Consider the following 25,114-nt stretch of genomic DNA (forward strand, 5'->3'; position numbering starts at 1 on the left):
AAAAAAAAATAGTTTAACAAGCATTTCTCTGTCATTGATGCTATTATATGAGAGAGGACAAATTACCATCTATGAGAAGCAGATAAAGTCACCGAGTCATAGAAAACTGACCCGCCAGGAATGCTGGAACTCATTTCATAGATTCTTGACAGTGAGTGACATTTCTCGTGTCTACTGGACTGCTTGTGGGGAGGCAGGACTCAAAGAAAAATACCGCCCAGAGGAAAATGAGCGAAAGGGTTCCTTCCTTCTCATTTCCCTCCGGCACTTGCCAAGGTCAGGTGCGTCGGCCCTGCTCATTCTCAGATGAACACACCTGTGGCTAGCCTTTTTGCGACCTTTTGTAGATGATGTGAATCCACTTCACTCTGACCTAGCCTTTTTCACTCCTCTCATTCTGGCTTTTTAGGACCTTCCACAACCTACTTTTTTCTTAGTCTATGTCCACATGTCTAACTCATTTGAACTACAGCCACGTTCTCCCATGGTGACTTCCCCAATGCCAGCCTTCTGATCCGACATTCATCTTCAAACAGCTGTCGGAATAAGCAACCTGAAACCAGCCCTCTGCCCCTGTTGCTTCTGCTCCAGAGATGGCTGAATGACTTCTCGTGACCTCAGCAGTGGTTGTCAATTCCTTCAGACCCCCACGTCTCTGATTTGTAACAAATACTCTGTAAAACTTTATCTACACTCTCAGAATGAAATCCATAGGGGAAAAACATGTAAACTATACATGTAATTTGAATATTAAATCACTATAATGAGAAAAGGAGATAAACTGTAATACCAAGTATATAATGACGTGTGTTTGACTGTTCAGATGTGATGTGACACCATGAGAAAGCACGCTTAAATCCATGACGGTGACTGTGATGGCTGCAGATAAAGGAGTCGGGGCTTTTATTCAGACCCTCCAGTAGGATGGTTGTTAGTGACATAATTTTGTCAAAAGGAAAATACCAGGGGACATGATCTGTAACACTCTTTCCAAACTTCACTGTAAACACGAATCCCTTGGAAGTCTCTTTAAACTGCTGATTCTAGGGTGGAGCCTGAGACTCTGCCTTTCTGTTAAGCTCACAGGTGGTGCATAGGCTGCTGGTCCACATAGTAGGTGTTGAATCATCAGGCCCTAAACTAGAGAGGTATTATTTGTATCCTTAAAGTAATGGCATCTTACTGAAATAATACTAAACCCTGAAGTTTGTGCAACACTCGTGGCCTGGTGCACGCCCACAACCATAATTTGTGGTAGAGAAAACACATTTTTGCTTGACCCATTTTTGTAGTATGTTATTCACTTCACACATTTTCCAGTCCCTTCTAAAGTCAAGATGTCACATTAGAAGTAAAAAGTCTACCTTCTTTGCCTCTAAGGCTTTGAACCTGTATTTTAATTGGCAAATAATTAGTCCTCACATGTACCAGAGTACAATAGGCTATTTTGATGTATATAGACATTGTAGAATGATTAAATTAAGCAATTAAGCACAACAGTTACTTCAGCTACTTATTACAAGTCTTTAGTTCCTGAAGGTAATCTTTTAAGGCTAAAGAGATACATTTTGAATCTCATTGTTTCATGCCTTCCCATCGAGTAGGCACAAGTGTCAGTGCTGAGCCAGCTGACCCTAGGCCAGTTCCCTCTGAAGTCCTAGCGAATGCACTGGAGAGAGAAAACTCCCACATCGGGTTTTGTTTCAGCCGCTGTGTTCTGGAGTAAGACTCTGTATACCCACTCTGTGTCTGTGTCAGGGGCAGGGGAATCTCCAGCTTTGTCTGGAGTTCTGAGCCTACCTCTCCTTCCCAGGAGCTGTGCCATCCCAGACAGACAGTTAGGCTTAAAGAATTTCCTAGAGATGTCAAAGATATGAATTACCAAAGTACTGGCAGTAGTTATGTACTTTTTCTTACTTGTTTTCATTCAGATCCATTATTTTATTTCTCCAAGAACCATTCTTAACCTTCTATGACCCAGTGAGACAGAAAAGGAAGTCTGCCTCTCTGTCAGGGAGACCACTTTGCACATAGGACCTGGATATCAGGGCCTGCCCTCCAGCACTTTCTCTGCCTGTCCCTGAGGTTGTCCCAGGATTATTGTTCTACCTGAAACTGAGCTACAGTCTTTTGAGTTTTCTCTGGAGATTCCCGCTCTAAATATTCTGAACTGGTCTTTGAATACCGTCTTTACTGAAGCCTGTCCAGCTCTTTTCATGGTTTCTCAGTGGTGGCTTGTAATTGGCCCTGATGTTGGCCAGGCATCAGGTCAGTAGGTTTGTGCTGGAGGAGAAGGAATGGAAACAAAGATCAGGGAATATAACTTGTCCTTAAGTAGGCAAAGAAGTTGTAAGATGCCTTAGGTTTCCAAGCTGAAGTGGCAAGGGGAATGGAAAAACCAGGAGAGCAGATTTACTTTTGGGACAAAATAAGTACATTTGGTTTTAAAAGATATTATTTAAATGATAGCTATACCCCAAATAAAAATATGAAACATTTTCAATTGATTTGATTTCAGTGTAATAAAAAGGGATATATTGCAAGCTCCTCAGATAATGGTGAATTATTATCTGAGAGATTTAGAGAGTACAAATAAAATTCTCAGTGTAGCTAGAAATTGGCTTCATTAATCCCATTAGTTGGTGGAAGTGAAGGTGATATTGATTAAATTGAAACAATGAGTGGGTCTATTTCATTCGGGCAGTGTGCTTAATCATTATAACCATTAAGGATATATTTGTATAATTTTCTCCTATTTTTTCCTGAGATCACATTCCACTTAGATTGCTCCTTTTTCTCAGGAGTGTTTTGCTACTCCCGTGAAGTGCTGTAAAGCCTCTTAGCTATCCTCTGATAGAATACACATGGTGGCTTCTGTCTACTCAACAGTTTTCAGAATAGGAAAAAATGTCCTCTCTACAAAGTGCCTGCACATATAATATATGCTTCAGGAGATAATACATGCCCAAGAGTTAAGTTCTACTTGCACTATCATCATGAAACTTGGGAAATACGTTATCTTGAATGGATAAGCTGTTATTTTCATGGTTCTCAGAGGAACAGAACTTATAGAATGAATCTGTGTGTGTGTGTGTGTGTGTGTGTGTGTGTATAGTGTGTGTGTGTGTGTGTTTGTGTGATTTCCTAGAATGGCTTATAGGCTGTGTGGTCCAGCTAGTCCAACAATGGCTGCTGACAGCAGAAAGTGTGGCCCAGTTAAAGGTAGATCTACCCACCTCAAAAATCTGGATTAAAAGTGGATCTTCCCATTTCAGATAATTTTGTTAAGAACAAAGCAAAACAAAACAAAACAAAACAAAACAGCCCTTACCGGTGTGCCCAGTCACTTGGATTTTAGTTAATTTCAGACGTAGTCAAGTCAGCGACCAAGACTAGCCATCATCCCAGCTTTCTTGTGTTTGCCACCGAAGGCTGCATCGTCGTCATCATCGTGGAAGCCAGAAGTGGGCTCTGCTGTCAAAGTGGCAACAGCCCAAACTGATTACCGCTCATTGCTCGCTCTCTGAGGGGACAGACTTCATCTGCACCATCCGGGCAGAGCTATAGTGGCTGGAGTCACAGGACCCTGCAAGCAGGTTCTCACTCTCTCTTAACACTTGCTCAGGTCACTGTCACTCAGGTCCTCTCCCCAGGCCTGCTGGGGACCCTTGTAGAGAACAGCACTCCCTCCCATCAGAGCTGACTCCCAGGCAAAGCCACCTCCATTTCATATTAATTCCACCAGGCTGGGTTGCAAAATGTACAGGCAAAATAAAGCAGTACAGACACACAGACCTACTTTTGTGAAGAATAAACATTAAATGCTACCTTCTTAACGAGTTGATAATGATTTTGCTGCTTTTCATGCATCCAAAATACTATAGTATTTTGTGATTCTAACTGAAGAACATACTACCATATTTTAAAAATCCCACAATTTAGTTTCAATGAAGATATGACTAAAAATGATAGCCACCAAAGGAGAGGGACAATGTATCCTTTTGTTCCTTATAAAATTACTGTAGGCTCCATGTTCTGCTATTTACTTTCCCTTAAAAACTAGAGCACTTTCAAAGGTGACTTGTGAATATCTCCTAAACACATAGTCTAGTCGAGGGCTTGCCTGCAGGTGTGTGGAAAATAATCTCGAGGAAGAAAAGTAAGGCTTTGAAAGAGACAGACAAAGGAGACAGACAAAGGCCATTTTTTGTATGTGTTATTTGCTGGTCTTTTCCTGGCAGCAACACCGCACACATGGTGAGGGGCCTCAGACAGCTTACTCCGAAGCTCTTCTTCCGGAGTGTGTGAGCAGTCTCCTCGTTGCTACCTCCTTTCTCAATGCCCAGCTGCCCTTCTCTCCACTGGTGTATGTGAGCCTGTGCAAAGGCTGAGGACAGGACAACGAAGAAATCTTATTTTTCGCTATGGAAAGAGTCAACGTAAAATTTGGGAAGGGAAAACCTGTTGAGAAGCAATCATCAGATCAGGAAAGAGATGAACATCCACTTGAATGCCATGACTTTAGTAGGTTATAGACCCTGGAGAACAGGATTTGGTGACAGGATGTAAAAGGCACTAGAAAGAGGGTAATCTAGGGTTGCTCTTGACTTGGACAACTGGATACCCTGTGATGCCAGCTTAGTTAGGTAATGTAGGTTCTTAGGGAGGGGTTGTGGTTCTGTTCTGGATTTGTGGCTTTTAGATATCTGCTAGAGCCTCACAGTTAGTCATATTGAACTAGAGCCATGGACTTGGGAGCTTTGAGCCCATTTGTGGTACTAGAAGCCCTGTGAGGTCAGTGATAAGGAATGGACTGAAAGAGAACGCCGTAGGAATACCAGAAGGTGCACTGAGAATGTGGGTTCAGCTATCTGGTTCTGATGCATTTCTAACTTATAAAAGTATGCTTCTAACTTAATTTTGAGTTAGAATTGTTTCCTTGTTAATTTTGCAGAGTATGCACTACTTCATGAACAAATGACAATCCCATCCAGGATCAAACTACAGCCTCTCCATGAGATGAGCATAGAGGTTCACGTGCATGGGAAAGCTAGACCACCACAACTCATTCAACTCATTGGAAAAGACAGAGTTATTTTCAGTGTTAAAGAAAGCCAGACCATTTGCATATAAGATACATAGAATTACTAGGCAGTTTGCATTAGCTCTGTTTTAACAGATAGTATCTCTCTCTCTCTCTCTCTCTCTCTCTCTCTCTCTCTCTTTTCTAGCTGAGAATAATCATGAGTAAGCAGATGCCTGCAATAGGGACAGTCTTGAAAGGCAAAATTCAAATTTCTAAATCTTTCAACATAAGTGGCAATTAGAGTCACACCATCATGCTTTATGTGTTCAGTTTAATATGGTTTTATGGATTAGGACAAAGTTGTCTCCTTGGCTGAATAGCGTGGAACTTTCTGTGAGGGCTCATATCTATTCCTTGGAGAAACATAAGCAGAGTGCTGGGGAAGTTGGGAGAATACTTAAATGAGCTTCAGTGGAGTTGTCATTAACAAGCAGAGCTGGCTCGGTCTTGGATGTAAAGTGAATGGATTCCACATTGTTTAGTGTTTATCTGCTCAGAACACTCCTTTTAGAGGTTTACTGTGACTTTATGGGAAAGAATAATATTTCCCATTGCTGTGAACATACTGTAACACCGCCATAGCCTCCTGCCTCCTTCTTAATGTCTACTTGGAAGAAATTCAATCCAGGGGAGGTTAGCTTCTCACAAACGCTCAGGGAATTGATGTGTTAGGCCTTCCATTAGCATTCTTGGTGATAATCTGAGGGAGACCTCTCTGCATAATTATGATTGGTCCTTAATTTTGTCTTTTATACTTCATCCTCCCCCTTTCTTCTAACTTCATTTCCCCGTTTGGAAAATAATGCTTTTTTTTCACCCCTCCTGTTGTACTCTGGCTGTGCTTTCTAGAAAAAGGCATTCAGGCAGTGCACATATATCTAGTTTGAAATGTTTATTACTGAGTAAGACAAGTAAAAGGGCTCTGCTGATGATAATAGAAGCCACTTTCTTTTATGATTCCCAATTAATCTTCTTGTGATCTCTGTTTGACTTCCCTGCTTGGCTGCCTACATAGGTGAAACGTAATGGGTTTCTCATTTGAAGAGTTTGAAAGTCCTGCTATGTCCCTTAGATTATCTTTTGTTGATTCTATGCTGTCTAGGAAGAAGTGAGCTGAAAGGAAAACAGTAGTCTTACTGAAGGTGTTCTAGTTTGCTCTTTATAAGGTAGAGTCCATAAACTTATAATCCTCTTACACACTCCGTAATGGCTTTCTTTAATTTTCATGCTTGGCAATGTCCTTTATTTCAGAGCTCTAAAATGGTCTTGATCCCCCAAAAGAAGTGCTCCAGTGTTTACTGATCTGTGAGAACTTCTCTTGAGGTCCTTTTCATTAAAATGATAACTGTAGTGGAAATCCAGACTGTTGGGTTATGTGCTTATATTGGCATAGACCTGTGAATTTAAAATCATTTACTAATGCTGAGTTACTTGATAAGCCACACATCTCTCACCCTTTCCTTTTAGGCATTGCTGTCTTCTAATTACAAAAAGAATTTTTAAGATAGCTTCTTCTCAACAGCGCATTTCGCTTGCATTAGATAACTGAATGCCTTGTTAGGCAAGTGTCCTGGGTATTTTATTTGTAGTCAGTCTTTCTTTCTTTCTTTCTTTCTTTCTTTCTTTCTTTCTTTCTTTCTTTCTTTCTTTCTTTCTTTCTTTCTTTCTTTCCCTTCCTTCCTTCCTTCCTTCCTTCCTTCCTTCCTTCCTTCCTTCCTTCCTTCCTTCCTTCCTTTCTTTCTTTCTTTCCTTCTTTCTTTCTCTTTTTATTTATCATGTGGAATGCATCCCGAATGCTCTCATCTCCCAGTCCTCCCTTGTCTAGTGTCTACCCTTCCTCCCCCGTAACGCCCTCTAAAAACAAAAAAAACAAACAACAATAACAAAAACCAAGTCCATTTTGTGTTGTCCATATACTTCCTGGAACATGGTCCTAGTGGCCAGTTCCCCACAGGAAGGTGAGTCTCCATCTGTGCGCCTGCTGGAAGCTATCATGTGTGTAGAGACATTCAGCAGATGGTGGTTAAGGACCAAGGCCACCTTTCCCGCCATTCCACGGACACCAATATGGTCTCAGCCAGCAGCCCAGACCATGTACATCTGCATGGCCTTTGGTGACAACATGGGCCACAGACATTAACATGACCCTTGGCCATATCATGACCACCCATTCACTCATGGCCTTGGTAACTGCATGGACCATGAGCCTCAGGACCATTCTGCCCACATCAGGATGGCCCCCACAGCATCAAAGCTGAGGACATCACCAAGGCACCAGTCATTGCACAGATGGCACAGGTCCCCATGGATATCAGGCTTCATTGTGTCCTGGGACAGCAGCATGAATTACAGACACAAACATGACCTGTAGTGGCATCATGGACCACAGTGGTCTTCAAGGAAGTCCAGTGAACCTTTCCTGGTCTTGGGTCTCCATCATTGCCCAGAGCCAGGATGGAAGGTTCAGGGTACTGCATCTATGTCTGCATAAGCTCCAGGCTGCTGTACTGCCTCTGCCAACCCTGTGCTTCAATCATCTATTTTCCCATCACACTGCCAAGCATTTGTTCATTATTCTGGTGCCTACTCCCTGCATCACAAAGACAGCGAGGCCCATTTGGCTTCTGCCACCCCTCATACCTCAGTTTTAAACTATAGCTAAAATAGAAGGCTCGGAGCCCAGAAGTCAAAGGGAGGTCGTAGTTTCTAGGGTTGGGTCGCTCTGTCATGTAGCCATGATGTTGGAATTAAATTTAGTTCTAGGAAGAAATTTATCTTACTTTTCTTACGGGATGTCTTTAAGGTCATATATATCTTTAAGAGAGAGCTTTATTGAGTTATGTTTTTAAAACTTAGCATGATGGTTGTGTTGGTTAGGTTTTGGTCAACTTTGAAACAAGCCAGAGTCTGCAGGGATGAGGAAACTTCATTTGAAAATGCCTCCATCAGATTGCCTGTCAGCAAGCATGTGGGGCATTTTATTGATTAGTAATTAATGTGAGAGGACGCAGGTCACTTTGGTTGGTGCCACACCGGTGAAGCTGGTTTTAGGGTGTGTAAGACGTTAGTAAGGAGCACTCCTCTGTGGTTTCGACTTCAGTTGACTACCCGCAGCGATGGACTGTTACCTGAAGTGTCAGCTGAAATAAACCCTGTCCCCTCGAAGTTGCTTTTGGTCATGGTCTTTGCCACAGCAATAGAAAATGACATAAATATTGTCTCCAGAATAGGAGGAATGCATAATAAAATTGTGAAGTATGCATATGAAAGTATTCATGAACAAACATTTTATATAAGACAACGAATTACTGGATCTTGAGGTAGCGCTATTCCCAATTTTCTGAGAAAGAGCCAGATTGATTTCCAAAGTCGTTGTACAAGTTTCAAGTTTGCACTCCCACCAGCAGTGGAGAAGGGTTCCCCTTTCTCCACATCCTCTCCAGCATGTGTTATCACTTGAGTTTTTGATCTTAGCCATTTTGATCAATGCAAGATAGAATCCCAGAGTTGTTTTGATTTGCATTTCCCTGATGACTAAGGATATTCCTCTGTTCAGAATTCTCTGCTTAGCTCTGTACCCCATTTTTAAAGTGGATTATTTGGTTTGTTGGTGTCTAATTTCTTGAGTTCTTTATATATTCTGGATATTAGCCCTCTATCAGATGTAGGGTTGGTAAAGACCTTTTCCCAGTCTGTAGGCTGTTGTTTTGTTCTGAGGACAGTGTTCTTTACTTTACAGAAGCCTTTCAGTTTCATGAGGTCCCATTTATTAATTGTAGATCTTAGAGCCTGTGTTGTTGGTGTTCTGTTCAGGAAATTGTCTCCTGTGCCGATGAGTTCAAGGGTCTTACCCACTTTCCAACAGATTTAGTGTGACTGGTTTTATGATGAGAACTTTGATCTACTTGGACTTTAATTTTGTGCAGGGTGATAAATATGGAACTATTTACATTTTTCTACATGTAGACATCCAGTTAGACCAGCATCATTTGTTGAAGATGCTATATTTTTTTTCCACTGTATGGTTTTGGCATCTTTGTAAAAAATCAGATGTCTATATGGGTTTATTTCTGGGTCTTCAATTTGATTCTGTCGATCCACCAGGCTGTTTCTAAGCCAGTACCTTGCAGTTTTTATTACTGTTGCTCTATAGTACAGCTTGAGATCAGGGATGGAGATACCTCCAGAAGATCTTTTATTGCAGAGGATTGTTTATACCACTTCTGGGCAAATACCCAAAAGATGCCCCACCATTCAATAAAGACATTTGCTCAACTATGTTCATAGCAGCTTTATTTATAATATCCAGGATCTGGAAACAACCTAGATGTCTCTCAATGGAGGAATGGATACAGAAATTGTGGTACATCTACATAATGGAATACTACTCAGCTATTAAAAACAAGAAAATCATGAAAATTTCAGGCAAATGGATGGAACTAAAAAAGATTGTCCTGAGTGAGGTAACTTAGAAGGAGAAGGACAGGCATGGTATACACTCACTTATAAGCAGATATTAGCAATATAATATAGGATAGCCATCTACAGACCTAAAGAAGCTAAACACTAAGGAGGATCTAGGGAGGATGCTTAAATCTCATTCAAAATGGCAAACAGGATAGACACCAGAAGCAGTGGAAGAGAGGAAACTGGATGGGATCCTCTGAGAGGCTCCACCCAACAGGCATTGAAGCAGATGGTGAAACTAAGGGCCAAATATTAGGCAGAGTGCCTAGAGTCTTATGGAAGAAGAGAGGGATAGGGATAGAAGGACATGGAGGAGACAGGAGCCCCATAAGGAGATGGCAAAGCTAAAAGATCTGAGCCCTGGGGGTCCTCCACATTGATGCATCAATGGAGGACCATGCATGGAGAAGACCTAGACCCCCTGCTCAGATGTGGCCAATTGGCTACTCAGTCTCCATGTGGATCTCCAAATGAGGGGAGCAGGGGCTGCCTCTATCATGAACTCAGTTGACTGCTCTCTGATCACTCTCCCCTGGTGATGCAGCCTTGCCAGGCCATGGAGGAAGAGAATCCAGGCAATACTGATGAGACTTAAGCTGTGGGCAGATGACAATGGTGGAGAACTCCCCCTTTCAGTGGATTAAAGGAAGGGGATAGGGGGAAGAAAGAGGGAGGGTGGGACTGGGGAGAGTTGAGAGAGGGGGCTTCAATCAGGATATATAACGAATAAATTGTGAAGAAAGAATGAAAATTAAAATTGAAAAAGGTAACTAATACTTAAAGTACTTCCATTAAATATTTGCTTATGTTAGGCACTGTGGTAATGTCAGGGAAATACAAGAGAGAATAAGTCCATGTCCACCTATGGCTTTACACATATATACCATAAATGCACATATATAGGTACATAGCACAGAAGGAAGGTGGTAGACCCCTTCATAGAAGTGAGGCCTATTTGGAGATTTTAGGTCATTGGTCATACTTTAGATAGAATGTGGCACTCTGGTTTCTTATTCTGTTTGCTTCCTGGCAGCCTTGAGATGAGCTGCTTGCCGGAGCTATGCACTCCCCTTCCTGACCCATGGCTTTACACAGGAGCAAGAGGACCAAGTGACCGTGGATTGAAACTTCTGAGACAAAACAAGTGTTTCTTCTTTCTAGGTTCCTTATATGAAAGACTTGATTATAGTAACAGAAAACGGATGAATACATTCACTATTACTAGTATAAGGACACAAATTAGAGTCCTAACGTGGAAAATATTGAACAAAAGAAAAGAGTGTGTGAAGAGGAGTAAAATATGATCACATGTGTAATTTGGAAATATTTACTGTGGCCTCAGTAAGGAGGAGTAGCAAGAACGAATTCAGGAAAGCTCTCATTTGATGAGGCTCAGGACAGATGAGAAGGTCACAGAGTTCAGTCAGTGTGGCCAACAGGATTTGTGTATCTGGAAATTACGGACCTGCAATGCTGAAGTAGTGCCTGAGTTTTGGGCTTATGCAAATGGGTGATATTTGTAAGTACACATTATTATTACTCCTCTTTAGATTAACCTAAAAGTAAATGGTTAAACATCATGCTCCAGGGAGCCCATTCATAACTCACATTAAACTCTACTTTATGATTTCAAAACCTTATGTCTCCAATCTATGCAGTGCTTCAGAATTGGTTTCAGAAGGACTGTGCTCAACGCTGTCGGCATGATAGCTTTTCCATTAGACCATGGAGCCATAGCATCGTAGCCTTGGGAAGCATTATAGAGAGTTCCTAGGGTTTCCAAGCTCTTTTAACCATGACCCATAGTGAGAATAATATTACACCACAAATGAATATACACAAAACGGAAACATTTTCTTAGAAACACTACCACTGCATTACTTGAGGCGTGCTGTTTTCTTCTGTTCCCACTTATACAAAAATGCTAGTTGCTATTCACAACACTAGTTTTATAATAGAGATTATAAGTTGTTTGAAAAAACATTAAACTGGTTCTTTTAAATTTTAGAAGAACTGGAAGGTGATTTTTTTAAAAAGAAACTCTTACCAATTTTCTATTTTTTAAATTAAAAACTTTTTTTATGCATTCTATTCTGATCATAGTTTTCCCTGTTATCTCCTCCTCGTTTCTCCCTACCTCCCTACCCATCCTATCCAACTCCATAGCTTTTCTCTCTCTCTCTCTCTCTTTTTTAAAATATGGATTCTTTATTTTGTTGGGCTCCTTGAACATTTCAACTCTGATGTTTACTTAGTGAAATCTGTTTCTTCAATATTGTTAGTTTACATTTTTCTCTAATTTACAATTTCTCTAATGGGTGTTTCTTTTTTTATTTATTCTTTTTTCTTTTTATTATTGGTTACATTTTATTAACTCTGTATCCCAGCTGTATCCCGCTCCCTCATTTCCTCCCATCTCTCTCTCTTTAGAAACCAGACAAATAAAACAAAACAAAGGCATGAACAGCACATACACATATACATACACATGCATACACAGACACACACACACACACACACACATATACACACACCATAAAAACACAAAACAAGAGACCACAAAAGACCAATAAAGTAAAAAATCACTGAAACAAAGCTTTATGAGACACAGAACAAAACTCCAAAAAATTAACACTGAGTTTGTTTGTGTTGGCCATCATGGCTGGGCATTGGGGCCTGCCCTTAAGTATAGTTTGTATATCCAGTGAGACTCCATTAGAGAAAGCTAATTTTTTAATTTGTGAGCAGTTGATATTTGGAGATAGCTTCTGGGTTAAGCATGGGGCTCATGTCCACTTCTTCTCTTAGTTTTGTGACGCCTCCGGCTTAGACCTGTGCAGGCCCTGTGCATGCTGCCACAGTCCCTGTGAGCTCACACATGTGTCAGCCCTGTTGTGCCTACAAGGCACTGTTTCCTTGGTGTTTTCCATCTCCACTGACTCTTACCATCTTTTTGCCTCCTCTTCCTAAGAGCTCCCTGAGTCCTGAAAGGAGGGGTTTCATTTAAGTCTAAGTGTTCCAAGGTCTCCTGTTCTCAGCACACGCCTAGTTGTGGATCTCTGTTAGTTCTCATATCCTGCACGAGAAAGCTTCTCTGATGATGGCTGAGCAAGACTACGATCTACGAGTTTGCCGAATGTCATCAGGAGTTCTTGCATTGCTATGTTCCTTCCCCTAGGTCCATCGCCTATCTAGTCTCAGGTTCTTGGCCACTTGAGCAGTGTCAGGCATGGGTTCACTCTCATGGAATGGGCTTCAAATTAAGTCAAATAGATGAGTTACTCCAACAACTTTTGTGCCACGATTGCACCAGTATATCAGACAGGCAAGTCACCATTCTTGATTGAGGGCTTTGTAGCTGGACTAATGTTTACTTTTCTCCTCTGATAGCATGTAGAGAACCTTCCAATACTGTGAACATTAGTTAGTAGGGATGAAGGTCCTAGTTTGGCACCAGTGCGACTTATCACTGTTCGTTGACGTATGTAGGTATTGTCTTCAGCGAAAGGACCAGCATCCTTTGTGGAGGGCAACCAATAGCCTTGACAATCACCTGTGTTGTCTGAAGGTTTCCATGAGGCCCTTTGGCCAACAATTCAGATGTAACCCATTTCCATAGGTTTCGCTTGGTGGCAAGAGATATCTTGATGTGGCTTTGTCTTCTCCATTATTTGGTGATTCTGTTTAGATTTCCTTACATACACATAGACCCACATACACACATGTTTCATATATCTGAGTATTTATATATCTGTATGTGTATGTATGTGTGTGTTAAATTTCTACTGTAGCAGGTTTTCATAGGATGTCTCAAATGGCCCTTATTGTTAGATATTCGTCTCCATATTCCCCCTTTTACCCTCCACTTTCCTCCCCTTCTCTGTTTATTACTTCTATTCCAGCCTCCCTCCCCAAGCCTGTAGGCTATATCATCTTTCCATAACTGTATATTCTTGTATTTTTTGCTTAGGATAGCCTTTCCTCTTCCCTAGTCCCTTACTCTATGTATAACCTCTGGTTATACAAATTGTGGGCATGCCTATTGAATGCTTAACAGCTAATATCCACGTTGGAAAGTGATTTTTCTAAGACTTAGCAATCAATAGGCAAGTGAGTTTCTAAGTCGCTGTATTAGACAGCTTGGCTTTATCTGCTTCATATATAAAATTGATAGGTTGTAAATTTTGCTCATTACAAACAAACAAACAAAGAAAAGCAAACACCCCACTGTTGATTATTTTCTGCCTATTGTTGTTTCTTTAGATGTCTTGTTTTGTACTAAGGTCAGGCCATCCAGGATGCAATTAAGTCAAACATTACACTTTTTTTGAAAAGTAATGGCTACGGAACAGTTTAAGAGTACATAATCTCCGAGAGTCTGAAAAAGACTAATAAAAAGCCTAAGAAAATGGAAAGCACTTATCAAAAAGGGGTGATAAAAATGCACTTATGAAGTTACCCAAGAATCCAAGGAATAATTGTGAAGCTAAGAGGAAAAGCCAAATTTTTCAGCTAAGCAAAAATGCCAAGTGGAGAATAGAAAGCCTTAATAACATTCACACAATCACAGGGACTATTTCTTGAGTGACGTTAAACAGAAATGGGGCACGTAAGATTTAAAAAAAAAAAAAAAAAAAACCAAAAAAAAAAAAACCCCCCAAAAAAAAACCTAGTCCTGTAATACTGAAAAACAATGGAACATTTTAGAAAACTTTTAATGGAGCTCTCAACTGTTAAAGGTTTAATAAAATGAAAATTTGACATTATTCAGCCGAACTGAATTTGGAATCTTACGGCAACATTGAGGGAAAAGGGAAAGGATTTTCTTGCTGCCTTTTACACACGTACTCAAACTTGATGAACTATGAGGTGGGTGTGGAAAATACTGCCAAGTTTCTGGATATTCTCCCCGTCAGGCAAGCACTGTTGCAATCCTGGAAGTGCAGACACTGCCAGGACTCAGAAACATCCAGGGTCCCTCCACAGTGGAGGCATCAGAAAATGCAATAAGATGAGGTACAAAGCATGTTCTTTCTGTAGCCAATCCCGGGGCAACGTCATCATCTTACTTTCAAGGACAACTCAAGAACGTTGTCCATGGGGCAACACTCTAAAAGAGTTTACTGAACACTTGCCAACTCCTCCCATGTCATGTAAGCTCCGGACAACAAGAGAAAACAAATTTGTGCAAGCTTTTAAGAAATTGGTCGCCAGCTGGGCACAGTGGCACATGCCTGTAATCCCAGCCCTCGGGGAGGCAGTGGCAGGTGGATCTCTGTGAGTTCAAGGCCAGCCTGATCTACAAAATGAGTCCAGGACAGCCAAGGCTACATATAGAAACCCTGTCTCAAAAAAAAAAAAAAATCAATGAATGAATGAATAAATGAATGAACGAATGAGAAAGAAAGAAACCGAAAGCCCAGCCAGTGGATTTGATCCAGGTTCAGAAGAGTGACAAGGTGCTAGGAACATAGAGAAGAGATGTCTGTCTGGTCTGGACATGGTTAGTTAGAGCCTCCCAGGAGAGAAGGAATCCAAGCTTTGACGTAGATAGGGTAAGGAGGAGGAAGGCAGAGGGCAGGCTTGGGAATGACGAGGATTATATCACACCATGTAACACCCTAAGAAGCATAGCATAGGCCTGGCATACCATAAGCTCCGGTGAATGTAGTTTTTAATGTTTTATTATTGTCAGTTATGGGTGCTGGTCAGAGAGTGCCTTTTTTATTTCTCCCCCAAAATAACTACATCTTACTTCTGCTTCCATAACCATGGCTGATATAATGTTAATGCCTAATTATCTGTAATTGTTTAAGAGGCCTATAAAATACTGATGTTTCTCATTGCTATTCATTATGCTTGCCAATTAAACTGCCGAGTATGTCATATGTTGTGATCTTTTTATACAAGGAAACTCATGTAATAAGTGAAACAGTATCAGAATGAGAGGAACTGTTGAGGTCACGCAACTCAGTCCTTCCTTTAATATATGAGAACTTTGTGAAGTATTTGTTCAAAATAGTAATATTGTTGGTAAATTACATTTGTTGAAAATAGTAATATTGCTGGTTAGGTGCAGAGATGTGCCTGGCGTGCCTGTGTTAAACATTCCTTTCTTTATAGAGTATTCCTTAGTGTACAGGCAGTCCCACTAGCCTGCCTTTCAGGGTCCTACCAGGGTCTTATGTCATTACCTGCAGCCACCGCCAGGTGCACCATGGGATAAAAGGACCCCGCCTGCCTCCCCAGTTCTCTCTCTATTTCTTTCTTTCTCTCCACCTCTCTATCTCTCTGGTTTCCCTCTGTCCCCACGGTTTTTCTCTCTGTCCTTCTCTGCCCTCCTGGCTCTGTCTCTGCCTGTCTGCCTGTCTACATAGCCAATCATCTGCCCCCTAACTCCTTTCCCCTTCCCCTCCCCAAAAGAAACTTCCTTATACCAGATACGTTATGTGGCCTAACCATTATTATAACAGTATCAATATAACAGATTTTGTTGAAAGCACTTTGATGTAAAATGCGTTTGCACTGCTAACTTGACATTAATTCTGGTGATTGCCTTTAAATCTTTCAGGGCTTTACTTTTTAATTTTTCATTGCATTTTTTTTTGTCTGAGAACATATGTACATATTAACTTTATTTGAACCATTTCACTTTATGGCAAGAACAAGGAATACATGCTAAGTACTCTATTTTAAGTCCAGAAGTTATTTGTGGCAGATGAACACACCCTTGATGTGTTCACTATTTGTCCTTTCTTGGGCTAAGATCTCATTCAGAGATGGTGCACTTAGCAGGAATATTAAAGCATTAACTAAAGACCTGGAAAAATGTCCTGTAGTTAATAATCTGAACGACGCTTTTCTTAAAATGTGCACCTGGCTACCAGGGAGGCAATGTTCTTTCGTGGTTATTATTGTCACACAGTTACGTTCACATGCTCTGTTTAGAGCTGTGTAATTAGCAGAGCCTTTAAAATGAAATTGCCAGAATGTTCTTCTAAGCTATTCTCCCTTTCAGTCGGCATCACTCAGGTTTCTATGCTTTTTTAGCCCATTGTGCTGCTATCGATTCTTTTGCCCACCTGCCAGCTTTCTTATTATTAGACCTCTCAGAAAAATCTGGAAATGGGTTGTCTTTCTCGGCACATCCAAACCTCTTTTTTCTGAGGATACGTTGGGTAAGATTTTCTCTCAAATGGCACTCTTCCCCACTGCTCTTCACCTCATCCATTATGTGATTTGAAAAGCCCCATTTGACTGCACCCATTGTTAAAAAGCCTGACTCTCCTTGTCAGCATTGCACAAGTCCACAAGTCTGGCTTCTATAATCATGTCTTCGGGTACAGGTATAATCACAAACAATGCCATGAATTATTGACTTTGGGTAGATGGCAGAGGCCTTTGACTGTTGCTGTCACTCCAACATCAAGTGGAAGCAGCTTGGTTTCCGAAGGCTCAGCCTTACTCCAGGTTTCCTGGCCCCAGCGCTTCTTTCTCTTGCTATCTGACATCTGCACCCCACTGGGTTAGGATCATTGAGCTTGTCTGTAGTTGCATCCTTAAAAAAAAAAAAAAGAATCAACATACTTTGTCATTTCAGGAGAGCAGAAGAGGGATTCTTCACACTTACAAGTGCCAGAAAACAGCAACTTAGGCAGATTGTTGGGCAAACTGTTTAGCTTCATTAATTACTTTTAGAGTCATTATTAAGTACCTATGATGTACCAATACTCTGCCTGACAGCATAAGGAGGAGGCAAATGTATAAACTAAGTTCTAAATGGAAACAATAGGTTTAGCAGAATTAGTGAGTTATAGTATGGAGTATAGCATGGAGTATAGTATGGTGCATGAAATAAAAGAGCGCTGCATGTGTTAGAGTTGTTTTATGAAAACCGTGAGCCATGATTTGGTTCCCAGATGAATGCTAAGATCTTGTAAAATAGAGCGAAATCAAGGACATTGCAGGTAGGGAGTGTTTGCATCAGTCCTTGAATAAGAATGAGCTGGGGGTTTAAGAGATGGCTCAGTGGTTAGGACAAACAGTCGTGCTTGTATAGGACCTGCATTCAAACCCTAGGACATACATGGCTTTCGACAGCTGTCTACAGCTCCAGTCTCAGGAGGTCCAGTGCCCTCTTCTGGCACCAGGCTTTCACATGGTTGACAAACATACAGCAAAGCACTCATACAGATAAAATTAAAAAAAAAAAAAAAAGAGTTGGTGTCCCATACAATTAAAAAGACTATGAGTAAGAATGGTCATTCGAGGCAGAGGCGAGAAACAAGCTTTCCTAGAAATCACATACTAACAATATTATTGTGGGGTTGGGAGTGAAAGAGTCACTGTAATCAACTGACATCACCCTTGCAAACCTTCTGCTCTTGTTCAATAATTACATTTGACTGAAAGATTTTGAGTGAACTAGAGAATTACAGCCAATCTCAATGATTTTGAAACCGATTTCTCATAAAGAAAAGCTCATCTAAGCTTAAATACATATAACCAAATTATATATATACATATATAATCACCAAATTATATGTATATATATATAATGATCACGTTATTTATATTGTCAAAGATTATTGTGAAATGCAAAGAAACAATTATATTGATGAGCAAACACGATGAAAATAACCCACACTCCAGGGAGACTTGTGGTCCTGCTGACAGAAGCAGGTGTTAGAGGAGAGACATGGACTCTGGGCTTGGCGTGAAGCTGTGAACAGACAAGAGGCCCCAAGTTTAACTCTGAAACTCTGGATCCTAGAAGAACTAACAAACAGGAAAGTTTTTTAAGGATTTGTGGAGAGTTGGATTACAGGCAGAAAGAGCTGATAACGTAGATTTTGCAGTCACCCTCGCAAGAGATGACTTTATAGAAGAGATTTAAGTGATGAAATAGGGAGTAAGACTAGAAGTGGAAGAGGGTACGGGGTGAAGTGGATATGGAGCAGGGAGAGAGAAACAGGCACGGTTGAAGGTGCGGGAGAGAGCTAGGACATGGCACCAAAAGCAAGAATCCTTTCTACGCTGTGATGGGCAACAGGCTGAGGAGAGAACAGAATTACCCCTCTGAGTGTTCAGGAGGGAGGCCATTGGCAGCAGTCATCCAGACACTTGATTTTTACTGTAGAAGTGGTAAAAGAGAGAGTTAAAGACAAGGTGTAGCCTTTAAGTGACCTGTTCTAGACCTCAGGTCCAAAGAACTCAGCCATGCTGATCAGAGGTGGGCGATGGGGTAGACGCTGTGCTTGCATTTTCTTGCCTATTGTCATAGACCTGGCAAAATGTGCTTTTAGAAAACTAAAAATTTGAAGTTAATATAAACTATTTAAAAGGCTAAACTATTTAGAGGTACTTGGATCATATTTGGATGACAGTACTTTATAATTTCAATTTTGTATGTTATTAATGAATGACGCTTGAATCAGATATTTGCAAAATTCTGTATTTCATTTTTGGAGAGGAGTTTTTGCATGCTCATGTATTTTCCCTCCCTGCTTTGTCAGCCAGAGGAGCATAAGGATTGGAAAAAAAACTTTGACTCTATTTTTCACTAGTCTTATTTATTTTTTATTTATGAAAATTATGTACCCCTCCTAGAAAGGTTAGATTAACTTTATCCAACCTAGAAAGGTTAAAATAACCTTTCAAAATCTTTCAATATAATATTCAGAGAGCCTATTGTCACGTGATTAAACCTCCTTCCAAAAGTCTCTTTTTGCATACATACACAGACACTTTATGCCATTGAGATCATACTATAAATGTAGTTTTACATTGTTTTTTGCATCGAAAACATTATAGACATTTTTATCAACCAATATAGAAAAGTGGTGTCTTTACCAATCATAGATATTGTATGAAAGTACCAAAACTGATTCAGGCCAACTTCTATTGAAGGGCATTTAGGCTTCTCCCAAATTCTCTGTCTCAAACCCCACTGCAGCGAGCATCGGCAGGGTGCACATTGGTACATTTGTCTAGCTGACGGTTGTGTTGTTTGTGTGATTTGTATTGCTGTGACCATGACCAAAAGCAATGCGTGAGAGAAGGTGTTTATTTCAGCTTCCAGCTCCTAGGCCATCACGAAAGGAAATCAAGTCAGAGACTCGAGCCGAGACGTGGATGCCGGGTCTGAAGCCGAGGCCACGAAGAAGGCTGCTGATCATTGCTCTCTACAGCTTGACTCAGCCTGCTTTCTTATAGAACCCAGGGCCACCTGCCCAGGGCTGGCACTGCTGACAGCGGGCTGGGCCCTCCCACAACAGTGTCTCACAGACTTGTCCTCAGGAAGTTGGATGGAGGCATTGACTCAGCTATGGTTCCCTCTTCCCAGATGACTCCAGCTGTGTCAATTTGAAAATAAAAGGCAAACTAACCAGTAAAATGGTCTTTGGATAATTTCCTAGTGGCAGGGAAAGGCTGTGTGTGTTTTATATTGTGATATGTATTTACATATGGACCAAAGCTATGACAAGTATTTGTCTACCAATAGCACATATCCATACCCAAGAAGTTTGTTTGTATGTTTTCATCTTAACTATGCTTATTTCCCATGCTTAGAAAATAAGGAAGCCGAAATATGCCAGTATTTCTTAAACCTTTTAAGGTCTTAGGACCATTTCAGAATTTGGGTGGTAGTTGAATATGTGTGTGTGTGTGTGTGTGTGTGTGTGTGTGTGTGTGTGTTCGCATATCGTGTAGAGGCCAGTGATCAACATTGGGTATTTTTCTTGATTGCTCTCTACCTTACTTTTTAAATTAGAATTTTGTTTCTGCTGTGTATCCTTGGGCGTGGGTTCACTTGTGCCATAGCATTTACACGGAGAGCAGAGGAAAACTTACTGGAATGGAACATATTCCTCTTGACCCATGTGGACTGGACTCAGGTCATCCGGCTTGGCAGCGTGTGCCTTTACCTGCTGAGTCATCTTGCTGGCCCAACCACCATCATTTTCAACACAGGACTTCTCACCAAACACTTGGAGCTCTTTGGCTATCCCAGCTCTTCTGTAAGCTCAAAAACCTGCCTGTGCTGCCTCTGGCTGTTTTTTTTTTTTAACATGGGTGCTAAGAATTGAACTCAGTTGCACATGATTACTTGACCAACTGAGCTATAGTCTCAGTTCCCAAAGTTTAGAATTTTTAAAATAACTATTTCTTCTACTTTCCAGATTTATGCACATGTGTAAAAGCAGAGTTTCTTTTAAAAGTTATTCTACTTTAAAAAATTAATGTTTTTTTTTATTGAAATGGAATTACATCACTTTCTTCCTTTCCTCCCTCCAGCCCTTCCCAGCTACCCTCCCCCAAACCCTTCCCATACCCCATGCTCTCAAACTGACAGCCTGTTTTCCTTGACTGTTATCATTACATGCATGCATACATGTATGTGTACAGATGCACAAGTACATACAAACACAGCACGCTGAGTCCATGTTTGCTGTTTGTGTGTATATGGTTTCAGGGCTGGCCCCTCTGCGTTGGAGGCTAGTTCTCCTCCAGAACTTATTGGCTGCTGTCAGATTTTGTCTAGGGGTGGGACCCCATGGCATTTTCATCATTCCACATCAACATGCCCACCGGTAAAGCATTTCACACACAAGGAAAGCAATGAGCTACAACCCAGCCTAGAATTTTTTTTTTGGAAGTCACGGGTTCTTTGCATTAAATTCATAGTTTTATTACTTTCCTAGTTCATCTAGGGTACCTGCATGAGTTATTTTAAAGTTGTTTTCTATGCTAGTCTGCACACATATCATATCCTCATATATGCACAAAATGTATTTGGACATTTGAAAAAACTTGAGTCCTCTTTGACACAGAACTTTGTCCCCTGTGAAGTGCATGTGCTAGTGTATAGCTTTTGAAACGAAGGGTTTCTCTGTGTTTCAGGTTTCTGAATGGCGAGCCCAGCAGGAAGAGTTAGCAAGACTGGAAATGGAGATTTCAGCCAGAAGAAGAGAAAGGCAAGAGGAGAAAGCGAAACTATGGAAGGAGAAAGAACTGCTGCAAAGGGAGGAGACAAAGACAAAGGTATATAATCCCCTGCTTCCCTGATGCATGGATGGTTTCCTAATTGCCTGACTGAGCTTTGATGCATGAACACAGATAGGTGTCTGGGACTAAGTGTACTCCATGGTTGGGGGAGGTGTCAAAATTTGTGTCTATTCTTAAGTGTTGCACTAAGAAGGGACAGGATAAAGCTTTCAGTGTGCTAGGAGAGTATATTGGTTTATGGCAATATGGCGAATGATAGTTAGAAATGTACTTGTTGGCAGAATACATTGTACCAGTGAAAGTGGACAATTCATGGAATGTCAAAAGGCCCTTAAAGACTTCACTTCTTTATTATTTATTAGGTTTTTTGTTATGCAAATTTACCATTCCTCTTTGAGGCAAATGCTTATTTCTAAATCTTAAAAATGCTCACCAAAATCTCATCCACATCCTGAAGATATAATTGTTTAGAGATTGTTTTCATTATTTTATTATGAAATTTAGACATTCTGTCTGTCCCTACAATAAAAATTGCAGCATTTTCAGTAAAGATATTTTTAGCTAAAAATGTTATCAGACTTATCAGGCAATGTTTCAGGGAGCTGCTGACTCTGGAAATTTTTCACAAAAGGTAGTTACCCTGTGACCAAAGCAGTGAAAGGAAATCGATTCTCTGGCATAGCTCCTCCAGTCTTGCATATCAGGACCCAGAAAGTTCACCTGTACCGACTTGATCTGCATGATATAAAAAATGATTTTTTTTTAAAGCTGCTTACAGTGCTAAGAATGACTGATTAACTCATGGCCATTGGTGGACTGCCTTTTGCGCTTGTGACCATGGCTCTCATTTTGGGCTGTGTGATCAATGAAGTCTGTGAAGCCCTCATTTAAGGAGTTTTTTTCCTTCAAAGTTGAGTGCTGCAGTCTACAGGAACTGTGGTCTTTGAAGCTATAAGCCAGCTTTGCAGCATTTTTGACTCCTTGCTTGTCATTGATCTTGACTTGTGCCGTGCCTTCACGCCAGCAAGCTGACTGTAGCGAGAAGCAGCATGTGTGCCCAGCCACACACCGAAGGTTCTAGGACCGTTTGACAAAATCAGCTGCCAGAAAGGATCGCTTTTCACTGCTCTTATTTTTTTCTAAATTAAAAATTGAATTCCATTTCTTCTCCTGAAGAGGTGAATCGGGTGGTTTCATCAGGCCCACATCAAGACAAGTGGTTTTTTAAAAGGAGTAACTGCATGAACCTCAATAATTACTAAATATTGATCACGTTTCAGATAATGCAACTGAACTGTGTATCTTTGTGGGGCAACCTACCAATTATCTGTGATCATGAAAGAACAGTATTTGAATTGTGCATCCCTAGATTTGTCTTCTAAATAGAGTGCTCGCAGAGCATTTCTTTTCTACGAGTAAATCTGAGCACAGAAAGCATTGTGTATCTAAGCAGTAGGTAATATCACCTTAGGGGGCATGTAAAGGGCTGTAAAAAAAGAGTTCCACTTTCTGAAGGTTTCCAAAGACCAAGACAAACGAAATAAGTCAATTACTAATAGGGGGAGGGAGCACATTTAATTGTGGAAGCTAGATTGTACTTGGGAGGTTGGCATGGATACTCAGGGAGAGTGGAAAAACATTGCTCACGGTCTTCTTTGCATTCGGCATAGAAGATTTATAGAAAGGGAAGAGTTTTTAAACTGTGAGAAAGAAAGACTTTCTGAGTTTTCAGAAAGGGATGACACTTTGCATCTGAAAAACCAAAGCAAGCGAGCAAAGAAACACAGAGAGAGTAAAGGATGGAACGATTGTCAATCGTGGTGGCCAAGGTGATGGCCGGACTAGTGAAGCCTAAGGTAAGATGGCACCGTGGAGATCAGGGAGAACTTCAGTGACGCTGGCTGCAACACCCTTTCCACATTTCAGAATGTAAGCCCTAGCCTGTCCCTGGGAGCGCCAGGAAGCAGATGGCTGAGAAGGTGTCAAGATGCCCACATGCTGGTGCATTTGGGCCTAGCTGCATTCCATTAGGCTGCCTGCAGCGTCTCGCTCCACTGTCTTGCGTGTGATAATGACAGACGTGTGAAATTCAAGACCAGGTATCTTGTGTGTGTGTCGAGTTGTGGCGACCTTGCTGTGTTCTGACATTTCATTTCAATCCTTAGAAATTGTATAGAACCAAGTATATGGTTTACTCCAGTTATTTTCTTCTTCTAATAATTTCTGTTTAGGAAATACCTTTAAAATACAGAGATTAATATACTATGTTAGTACCCATCACCTAGCAGTGAAAATATTAGTATGCTTTTTATTTTCTCACATTAAAAAAAAAAAAAGTAGGTAGAGTGTTACAAAGTTAAAGTCATTTTTCTGAGGCCTTAGTCAGCACCTTCTTCACCTCCCTAAAGGTTTTGTTTCTGTTATCCCAGAAACATATATAGCTGCTCAAACATTTAACACGTAGACTGTTACTTAATTTCCTTTTTCATGAACACTATCATACATCACCATTCTACAAAACTCTTTTTTTTCCATTCCAGCTTCTATTTTGAATCATTCTTACATTAACAGTAGAGAGTAGAGCTGCTTTTTTTTTTTTTTTACTTGGACTTTAGTATTCCACAGTACACATGCCTGCCAATTTCTCCTTAATGGCTTTCACTTCAGCCTGCAAAGATCTGTTGTTTTGCCTAGTATGTAGCTGTAGCTACCATGCAGACATCCTTTGGCCTAACTGGAGATTTCTCTAGGTGCTTCTAGGAGTGAAATGATTATGATGTAGGAGTGATGTATTTTCAATTTTACATGAGCTTTAAACTTTATATGATTATTATAATTGTTTTATTTTTAATTCTGCCAGTCTGATAAATGTGAAAAGCACGTCACTCTAATTTTTATTTCCACGGTTACTTCTGAGACTGAGTGTCTTCTTATGTTTACTGGAACATTTTCTCTTTTACAGATTGTTTACCTGTACTTCTTATCTATTTTCCCATTTGTTATTTATTAATATACAGATGGGGCTCATCATTGCAGAATGCTACGTATTAACTAGCTATTGGGATTTCGAAGATTTGTTCCTCTGGCCATTTGCCTTTAAATATTGCCTGAACTTTCTACAGTTTCACAGAGAGTTTAAATGGTCCAAGAAGGAAGGCATTATGCTTTCTTTGTGAATCGTACCTTCCTTCCTGAGCTGAAGCCAGGCAACGAGACCATCTCTGAAGACAGTTCTTACTTTTGCCTGTGCTGAGGGCCACATACATTTTACCGGCTCAGAACCAGCCTCTGTGTTATTGTCTAGACACGGCGCTGTGAGCTCCTGTGAATGTCAGGGTTCTCAGGCATGACACTAGCTTAATGTGCTGCAGCGATGGCCTTTGATCTGGCGCCCAGGCCTACAGAGGCCTCCCAGCCACTCCTCAGGCAGGGATCACGCTATGCTAATCCCTGCTCTGTGTCTGCCCAGGTTCTGTCTATCTGTTGTTGTTGGTTCCAGCTCCTAGGAAAGGGAAAGGGAAAGGGAAAGGGAAAGGGAAAGGGAAAGGGAAA

At 40.8% G+C, this 25,114-nt stretch overlaps 1 protein-coding gene across 1 annotated transcript in view; it reads left to right on the forward strand.

The window, feature by feature from the left end:
* Ccdc148 (coiled-coil domain containing 148) overlaps nucleotides 1-25,114 on the forward strand; it is a 225,082-nt gene that overhangs the window by 123,589 nt on the left and 76,379 nt on the right. Inside the window, exon 11 of the mRNA XM_055600470.1 lies at nucleotides 21,458-21,598. Coding sequence (XP_055456445.1) covers nucleotides 21,458-21,598 — 141 coding nt within the window. The remainder of the gene's footprint in view (nucleotides 1-21,457; nucleotides 21,599-25,114) is intronic.

The sequence above is a fragment of the Psammomys obesus genome, unplaced genomic scaffold, assembly GCF_907164565.1.
Source record: "Psammomys obesus unplaced genomic scaffold, mPsaObe1.curated_primary_1811, whole genome shotgun sequence".
NCBI lineage: Eukaryota > Metazoa > Chordata > Mammalia > Rodentia > Muridae > Psammomys > Psammomys obesus.